Source organism: Mesoplodon bidens (assembly GCF_964165515.1).
Source record: "Mesoplodon bidens genome assembly, chromosome: 13".
NCBI lineage: Eukaryota > Metazoa > Chordata > Mammalia > Artiodactyla > Ziphiidae > Mesoplodon > Mesoplodon bidens.
In genome coordinates, this window is record NC_138169.1 from 37,462,853 (window position 1) to 37,472,348 (window position 9,496).

Here is a 9,496-nt window from a genome sequence, read left to right on the forward strand (position 1 = left end):
TTATTAGTAAGGCTCTTGGCATTTCTAAAAAGTATACAAAAGATTAAACTGGGTGATCACTGTAAATGCTTGCAACTAGCCACGGGAACATTAAATTAGACTTCGTAAAGAAAAGTTAACTAGAGCCCTATTTCACCACTAACAGCTGACACAAATACAGAAAACTGCCCGTTATCCAAGAAACAAATAATTAAGACTAAAATGCAAGCCGATGTGTTGCAGCATTGTAGGGCCACTAAATAGCCATCTGTGATTCGTGGCGATTTAAAAGGCGAAGAAAGGCACTAAAGCTGCAAACTGCATCCCATGTCACATTGCCTGAGGAGACTGCAGAATTAAAGAAAGATTGATTCTGTACACAGGACTCAGGCATAGATCGAATGCCTCTGTGCTTTCACTGTTTGCAATGTGATCTCCTGGCAGCATCCATCCCGCCTGGGAATGCAAATCCAAGTCAGTTTTCTTTGATTTATGACTTCATACTGATCAAATCCGTAAAGGAAAAGGAAAGGTCCTTTAAACTTTACAAGCTAATGTTTAATCCTTTCTTTTTTTTTTTTTTTTTTCAAAAGAACTTGGGTCTGAAATTTGGGAGTTTGGCTGTCTGGTTTGCCTGTTGTTGCTTGATCTGGTTGCTGGGTGAAGGTTCCTTTGTTTATTGAGATTACTTGACAGGTTCAAGGAATTGATAGGAAACAGACAGACATGCTTTCTGTAGCCAAGAAAGAATACAAGGGGACATTCTCAGGGCCTGTTGGAGCTTGCTTACCTCACTCTTGACCACAAATATAAGATAGTACTCATACATATGAAGATGAGGTTTAAATGATTTATCAGTTAGTACAACTGACCAACATGTGAACACTACACATTCTAATATGACAGAGGTTGGTTTTATGAAATAAATTTTACTAAGCAATAAGCCATAATGTAGAAAAATACATTTTACCTACAAACTCAATCAACAAGAAACAAAAGATTCATATTTAGTGCATAATTACTTAGTGGTAACTACACAAAGTTTCCTACACTTTACAATAAGTGCTAGCATCAAACAACAAAAATATTAAGAAGCATTACAAGTTTAAGAGAAGTGAATGAAAAATGGTAAACAGTACTTGAAAAACTGGTGCGAGAGGGTGGGAAAGAAGAGTCTTCAGAAAACCACGAAAGAAAAGGGTGGCTCCTACAGAGCAAGGTTCAAAGGGGAGGATCCTGGCCATTTCACAAGATGAGAAGCATGGACAGCACTGGAGAAAAACACATTGTACTTTGCATCCATTTCCAATACCCAGCGCCCAAAGTCAGGCAGGCAGGGGACTAAGGTGGGACTCGGCTTATGCCCAGCTCCCAGGCCTGAGGCAGCCCCCAGCCAGTCCCTCTCCAGGAGGGTCCTCCTCCTACTGCCTTACGCTCTGCCTTTTCCAATATTCCTACATTTCCTTCACTTTGCTCCAATTGCCCTAACCTTGGAATATTGGGGTCCCTGGAAGTACAGAAAAGGGAGCTTCTTATTCAAGTCTCCCTTCTCTGTACAGTCCAATTCCTCCCCCAGGGAGTGGTATGAATCCTGGGGAGAAGCGCAATTTGGATCCAGCTGTTGTTTTATCAGGAGAATTTCCTTCTGGGATGAGTCTGAAGAGAAACAAATACACATAAAAATAGAATCCAAGAAAGCAGAAGTATTGGAATTGCCACCCAGCGAGGGGGACAGTGGCTAGTTGAGTCCAGCTGGGATTGAAGCAGCCTGCCCCAAAGACTCACTGGGAAAGAGTGCCTTTCAGCAATTCTCCCAAGTCATTACTCAAAATCTCCCTGGAGCAGGGCATCACTGTTTATGTACAGTAGCAAATGGTCAGTATTAATATCTTCAGGCCTGTAGTGGATAAAAATACTATCCTTTTAATTCCAGTTTACAAAAATAGGAGTAATATTCAAAACAATGATTGTCTATTTTTCTATTTATTTTATATAAAAACAAACAGCTCAGGCGAATTTTCAATCCTTGTGCACACTTTGAACTGCTTTCGATTATACTTTTATATATATATTCTTAATATATATTTGTAATATATATATATCAATATCAATAATTGGTCCACAAAGTATATCTGTGCATTCTCTAGTGCTTTGTAAAAAGAAAAACAATATTATTATCAAAATATTCATTTAATGGCTTTACTTCATACATAAATACATGTTTGGACAGAACACAAGAGCGATGACTGTTCAGTCAGTTGGGAAAATGACTTTTCAGTGTGTCAGGGTTGTATACACAGGGTAGCTGGTAACTCATCGCTACAAATACGCTATTCGCCGTCCTTTGTTTTTAACCCTTTGTTTATACCTTTTCCCTAGGACGGCCGCCAAGTATTTCTTAACAGCCATTTGTTTCCGGTAGCGGCTGTAGCTGTCCGTGAAGATTCCGTCCGAGTGGCGCTTGGAGAGCGGCTCCGAGTCTTCGTCCGCGCCGCCGCCCAGGTTCCCACTGCAAGGAAAGAGGTCGGGAAGAGGGTGGCGGGGCGAGAGACACAGGTTGAATAGCTGCGGGAGGCAGACGGGCCCCACCCCAAGCGGGAGTCTTCAGGGAGGGCGCCGGCTCTCAACGCCCACCGCGCCGCGTTGCTCGGCCAGAGAGCTGCCGGAGGGAGGGCTGCGATGGGAACCCTCACTCCTCCCTCCCCATCGACTATCTTGGGGCACTAAGTCCTTACAGAATGGGCCCCAGATGAGGTACGGGCCAAAGGCAAGCGACTTAAGGCCAACCTCTCTCCAAACGCTGCCCTCTGAAATTTGAATATCCTTGCTTTTGCGCTCAATCGTCCTGACCGTTCCTGGCACACCCCCACCCGCCCCCACGTACAGAGAAAATAACCGAAGAGCCCTAAATTTCAAGTTGGCTGCCGCCGTGGAGTTTACATCGATCCCGCAATTCCTAGTCAGACATGAACACTCCTCTCCTGCGCGCTAAATTGAAAAACGTGATAATAATATAAGTCGACAGGCTGTAGGCAATATTCTTCATCGCATGAATTATTAATTGCGGAAAATGTAATCTTTTGTCCCATGGGCTTTATTAAAATGTTGCCTTCTGCTGAGAGATGCTCCACGCAAGCCCTGTGCTCTGGGTTTGTCTGGCACGAGCAAAAACTGTTTCCTTAAGTGTCCAAATCTGAGGATTTGTTTGTTTCGAGCTGAATTTACAGTGAAAGAAAAATGAGGAAAGAAAAAATCATGCTTAGAGGATATGCTAGCCAATCGTCCCACGAAGCTTGAAGGTTTTGAAGGCCTTGGTGGGGGAGGGGGGCTTTTTCTTTTTTTCAATTATTCAAAACGGATCAGATTCCCCGGGTTTCCTGCCTTCTCCCTTCCTCACCCAGTTCCCGAGCTCTCTGGCCAAACTTAAGGCGCGGTATCCGAACCTTAGTCTGCGTCCGGGAGCTGGCCCGGCAGACCCTACGGCGCAGACGCACCCTCGGCCCCACGTGCACGCACGGACGTAGAAGCTGCGCCGCCCGCCCAGCGCGCCTTGGCACAGATACCCACCCCGGCGCGCACGGGGGCGCGCCGTTACGCGCGGGTTAACTCTTTCGCAAACTCTTACCCCACGCCCTTGGCCGTGAGCGTCTGCAGGTATTTCCTGGCGGACAGCTGGTCCAGCACTTTGCGGTAGACCTTGTTAAGGATCCCGTGGGCGAAATCTCTAACAAGGAGGCAAAGTGCGCACCTGGGGTCACTGACTGTCCCCAAGTGGCAGCCCCAGGTCCCCAGCAGGGCACGCACGCCCCCCGGTGCTCCGGGAGGCTGCCGGGGAAAACCCCAGAGGAAAGGCACTCGGGAATGACTCTTGGGATGTTCCCGTGAGTGCCAGGAACCGGAGTTCGTCCTGCCCTCCGGGGACCGCAGGTGTGGAGCCCGGCCGGGGCGCGCACTCACTGCCACTCCTTGGGCCACGGACCTTTCGTCCCCACGCGGCCCTCATGTCCACACAAACCGGCCCGCTACTAACTTTCTCTCGCTCTCGTGGGAACCATCCCGGGAGAGGAGAGGTTTGAGGGCTTTTATGAAAAAGAACCTACTCGATGGGCCACCCCCTGCCCCTTTCTCCCTCCCAGTCCTGGGCCGGCGCGGGGCCGCGCGGTGGTACCTTTCCTCCGCCGGGTAGTAGAGCGCGTAGGCGTCGCGCAGCGCGGAGGCGGGGCTCCCCACGCCGGGTGGATCCGAGTCATAGAAGTCCTGCAGCGGGTTTCCGTCCTCGTCGTACGCCTCGTCCTCCGGCCTGCAGGGGTAGCCGGGGGCACAAGGAGTGGTCAGTACAGGTCCCTCCCCGGCTCTGCGAGGACCCAAAGATCCCTAGGGGCTCTCACGATTTTCCTTCTTCCTAAAGTCGCCCCTCGGAGAACTGCCTCTTCTTCTAGGATAAGGGTGCGGGTAGAAGTAGGAGGAGAAAACTACACCCAACATAAATTCCCACCCCTCCTCTCGCGGGTGCAGGGTCGCCCTGCCCGGGCCGCGGCCTCAACGGGCACTGGGAAGCCGAGGCGTCTGCGCCGACCTAGCACACTTGGCCACGGAGGAGGACCGCTCCGCTCCCGGCCTGACGCTTGAGCCTCTGTCCACAAGCAGCGGCGGGCAGAGATGAGAAGGGCTCTAGGAGAGAGACGCTGGCCACGCGAAGACCGGATGGGGGAGGCCGGGAGCCAGAGAGGGTGGATGGCTGGGGAGTCCGGCGGCCAACGCCAGCAGCCACCCCCATCAGCCTCCGAGCCCAGGGGAGTCCTTCCCCGCGCAGATGTAGGTCACGGAGAACCTCCGGCTTCTATTTTGGGCGGGAGAGGATCTGGCAGGAACATGAGTAATAGATGCCCCTAAACTTAGCCTGTTTGGCAGCGGCTCATTCTGTGGCATGTCCGCGCCCTCCGGTACCTCTTGCCGGGAGAAAGTGCCAGGCACACGGGACTTTGAAAATAGCTGGGGGTGAAATAGGGCTTTTAAGTCCAGTAAGTAGATAGTTCGCGCTAATATGTTAGCGGTGGCGGGGCGGCGGGACAGCATCTCAACACAGAGACAAAGGGCGAGGGTCAAAGGGTCAACAGGGGACCGAGAGACAACGATCTCGCAGTCGCCCTTACCTACCAACTCAATCCTTGATATAGGACGGGAGAGGTGGGTTAGTATACACAACCCACTCGCTTTCGGCCGCTGGAGAGACTAGGAAAGCGGCCAAGGCAAGTAGCGCGCTTTAGCCATACTTCGTTACTTCGCTCGCCTTTCCTCCATCCCTGGAGAGCTAGGGGCAAGGCATTGCTGCGCTCGCCCCACACCCAGCCTTTCCTCGGCGACGCGCCTCTCTGCCCTGGCCCGGCTGCTCGGAGTCTCCTGGTCTTTCTGGGCACTTCCACCCCGTACCCCGTGCCCAGATGCTGGAATCCTAATACCGAAGCCAGAGCCCAAATCAATGGTCAGCGACCCCTAAGGAGATCATTCTTGGGCGCGGCTCGGAGGAGCAGCTTTGCAGGCAGAACGCGCGCTCCTCGCCGCCGGGAGCCCGGTGCACAGCGGAGTGCCGATGCTGCGCTGCGCGGCGAGCTTCCACTCTCCCGCTGACAGGCCCGGGACTCTGGGGCTGCGGCGGGGAACCCGGGCAGCGCCGACCGATTAGAAACCAGGAATTAGGGGGGGCGGGGTGGGGAAGCCAGGGTTACTCCTGCCTGGGGTGGGTAGGGCTGCCTTCCCAGTACTGCCTGACAGCTTGCTTTCTGTTCCTCCTTTGCATCTATTTCATCTATTTCCCCCTCCCTCATCTTTGTTTTCCTTCTCTCAAATAGTTTCTTCTTAACTCTACCCGGCCAACACTCCCTCTCCCCAAGACTCAAAATGTAGTTGGAAAACCTATCACTTGAGAGGAAGCTCTTCCAGTAGAAAGAATTCGAATTGAGGTGAGAAGGAGAGCAGAGGAGAGAGGGAGACCCCGCCCCGATAGTCCCGAACAAGCTGTAACAAAGCAAAGTCCACGGGAGCTTCACTCTCACCCTCCCCCCAAAACTGGCTCCAGGAGCCAAAGTTCTCCTAACTCAAGCTAAGAATAGGGAAAAGAAGTCAACTCAGGACCCGGCCCTGCCCCCCTCCCGTGGGAGGGGTTGGGGGAGGGGAGGTTTCTCCAGCCCGCCGAAGTGCGCTTGGTCCACCCGGGCGCCTCGGCTGCGGCGGGCTGGGGGAGGGGGCCCGAGGCCCAGTGGAGCCTGTCGGGAGCCTCCCGCTGAGCCACGGCCACTGACCTGCGGCTGGACCCAAGCTGGTGGCGGTGCAGTGGGGGCGCATGGGGAGGTGGTGGTAGCCTGACAGGTCGTAGCCTGACCGAGGAACTGCAGGAGGGCGACCACGAGGAGGTGTCGGGGGAAGGGAAGCCCCGGCCTCAGCTCAGCTTGGGCGGCCAGCACCTACCTGATCCCAGGAAACCGGAGTCCGGCGGCGGCAGGTGAGCAATAGACGCTGCTGTGCATTATTATCCCGTAGACCAGCAGGGCCAGCCTCACTCCGCTACACATGGTCATTCTGCGCAGGACGCGAAAGAGAGCACACAGCAGTAAGAACGCCCCTGGCCTTCCACCCTCCGACCCCTAGAAACCCCCTGAACTGAGGGAGGGACGGCGCTCACCTCTGACTCCCAGGATTGAATACGGCTTAATGACAGTCGGCGCGCCCCCGCCCCTTCCTTGTCGCTATAGTTAGAAAATATATGTATATACCCAACGCCCAATAACTCGCCAGATCTGGTACGAAGGCAAGCTAACTCGTACCCTGATGCTGGCGAAAGAATTAGCAGTCAGGTGAGTTGTTTGGTTTGGTAAGATTTTTTCCCCTTACCATTCAACTCTTACCGCTGCCAGGAGAGGGTTTGCTGCCAAGTAGGACGGAGGGCAAAGGGCTTCTCCAAGTTTCTGCGCTGGAGTCACAACCCAAGAGGCATCACCGTCTGGCGTTAGTGTCTGAGCAGAAGCCGCAGCAACGAGCAGGAGCAGCAGGAGGAGCTGAAGGACTTGTTTGCTGAGGCCGGTATTCTGTTCAAAAGTTTGTGGACGCTCCGGACTAGGAGGGAGCGTGACACCGAGAGAAGGGGGCGAGGAGAGAGATGTAGAAGGAAGAAGGAGGGGGCGATGAGTTAAGAGGAGTGGGGGACAAAGTGGCCTTAAGTCCACGGAAAGAAAGAAGTGATAAGGAAAGAGGGAAAGTCTTAGAAGGAGACGAAGGAAAGAGAGAGGGCCGCGGCGCAGCCGGCGTCTGTGGGAGCCGCTCGGTCAGGCAGCTGCGCGAGTCGGCAGCGCCTTCTCTGCTCAGAAGTCCCTCTGTCTGCGTCTGAAGCTGCGGCTTCTTCTGCTGCTGCCGGTGGTTACAGAGGTGACCGGCCCTCTGCTCCTGTTTATATGTGCAGTTAGCAGAAATCTATCCGAACATGGTTTTGGAAGAGCCTTCTTTGTCAACATCTGTCTGCCTATGGCCTTTAAGTACAGAATATTTTGTTGCACTGTTGCGCTCCGATTTTTATTCATGGAATGACTTCCTTTTTTTTTTTTTTCCAGTCACGTAATGATCGGGTATCAGAAAAAGACGTCAGCATCCTAGTCCCTCAAGGAACATATTAACTATTCTGTGCCGTCCTCTTGGATAAGATCCGGAGTCATCGACTTCTCATAAACACCTTTCACTCATACAGTACAATTTTAAAGAAGTTTAATTGTTTTGATTGTTTTCAATTTTACCCACTTCTCAAGGATGGGTAAAAAATTCATAGAATTTTGAGAATGGTGAAAATCATGTTTTTAACTATGTCCCTCTTATTTCTTTTTGCTTTTTCATCAAGCCCCAGCAATCAGCTCTGGAATTAAGCACCATCAAGCCCTCCTATTAATAAATTTAATTTAGATCTCCTAATTTCTTGCGTATGTTCTTTTAGATAGACAATTAAATACGGAAGTCGTTTTGTTTTTAAAGGGAAGTCTTGGAGGATTTTCAGTAAATCGCTAATGAGTCTGGCTGTCCTTGACAGTCTGGCTCTGAGTAGAATTGATTAGAGTTAAAGCCGCGTCCGGAGCGCGGCCTGTGGAGCTGTCCAGGCTTGGAGTGCTGAACTGTTTGGTCGCAGATGCTGCAAACATTGAGAATTGCCACTAGTTTAATTTTTCACCGGAGCCTCTGAAGATTTGGTAGTGGTGCCCTTAATGTGGCGATTCATCGTCCAAGTCCCCCCGTTGTTCAGATATGTTCCTCCCTTGCAGTGTCCACGAATGCCCTTAATGGTGAGAACTATCCAACCCCTGCCCCTGCCCTTCTGAGTAAAGAGCATTCTATGTCTCCCCTTAGTCCTAGTTTTGGGATCTCTAGATGACCTATTTGGACACCTTCACACTTTCTGTGGCACTTACTAATTTTAACATTGAAATTGTGAAGTTGTATTTTCCACAAAAACTGAAATTTTAAGAATTTGGGAGGGAGAAATATGTTTTTCCCCTTTATTTACAGCTTGAGTTCTGTTTGGGGAAATACAGACAGACGGGGAAAGCACGAGGATACCCAGTACAAATTCATTTACTGAGGGTTTCTAACAGGAATCCCTTCGTTGGGGATGGCTAAAATTTTTTAACTGAAAATGACGTGGGGAGAGGAAAGCAATAAGGGAAGACCATATCCACCCAGAAGCTTCCAAGTCCCGGGGTTATTTAAGAAGATCTGTAAATTTCTAGTCCAGTAAGAGAACTCGGGTCTATTTCTTTTAAAAAGGAAATAGAGCCATCGATAACCATTAGTGTGCATTTTAATTATTTGGATCTTAAACAAAAATTAGAGGAAATGGCAATTTAGTGGGAGTGTTTCCTGTTACTATGATTTAGATCTAACATTTAGAGAAGCTATATTCTGCATGCTTTTTCTAAGACAAAATTATAATGCTGCTCATTTTCAATGCCTTTCCCGCTCTCTTATTTGAGATTTAATACTTCCTCCAAGGTGACAAAGTTTTGCTTCGTTCTGACCATTCATGGCCAGAAACTGCCACTTCCTCTTAGTTTATTCCTGGGGATGCTCCAGATTGCCTATCTGCAATAAAGATTCAAACCACATCTACATGGGGATGAATCTCTTTGTCTCCACTGCATATGTTCGCTGATTTATGTTGGAGTGTTTACATGCGTGTGTTCCGTGTTCAGCTCTGCCTCTGGAGTAAGCTCGCACACAAAGAGCCGGCGGTGAACACGACCGGATAATCAAGCAGAGACGGCTTTCTTACTAAAGCGCCCGGAGCTATTACCGACTGTGGCTTTCCTGTCTTCCGCCTTGCTTCACGTCAAAGGTGAGCCCGATTAAAATTCTACTCTTTCCTCCCACGCGAATTCTGAAATGAGTTAAATCTTTAGAAATATTTGAAAATTTCCAAGACTCCTTGTACCAATTCACTACTCAACTTTAGTAAAGGGAGCCACCATGTGGGGAGTTTGTTGAC

General features: G+C 50.4%; 1 protein-coding gene across 2 annotated transcripts; it reads right to left on the bottom strand.

The window, feature by feature from the left end:
• Nucleotides 1-1,186: 1,186 nt before the first annotated feature.
• Nucleotides 1,187-6,554, bottom strand: ADCYAP1 (adenylate cyclase activating polypeptide 1; the record flags this gene model as incomplete). 2 transcript variants are annotated; one of them, XM_081252474.1, is made up of 5 exons in its annotated part: nucleotides 1,187-1,250; nucleotides 2,348-2,488; nucleotides 3,605-3,703; nucleotides 4,148-4,279; nucleotides 6,445-6,554. In XM_081252474.1, the coding sequence occupies 5 exons, from the start codon at nucleotides 6,552-6,554 to the stop codon at nucleotides 1,187-1,189; spliced, it is 546 nt and encodes a 181-aa protein (XP_081108600.1). The 2 variants fall into 2 exon arrangements, with proteins under 2 accessions (XP_081108600.1, XP_081108599.1); XM_081252473.1 differs by lacking the exon at nucleotides 1,187-1,250 and having other exon boundaries at nucleotides 2,299-2,488; nucleotides 3,605-3,701; nucleotides 4,092-4,279.
• Nucleotides 6,555-9,496: the final 2,942 nt, after the last annotated feature.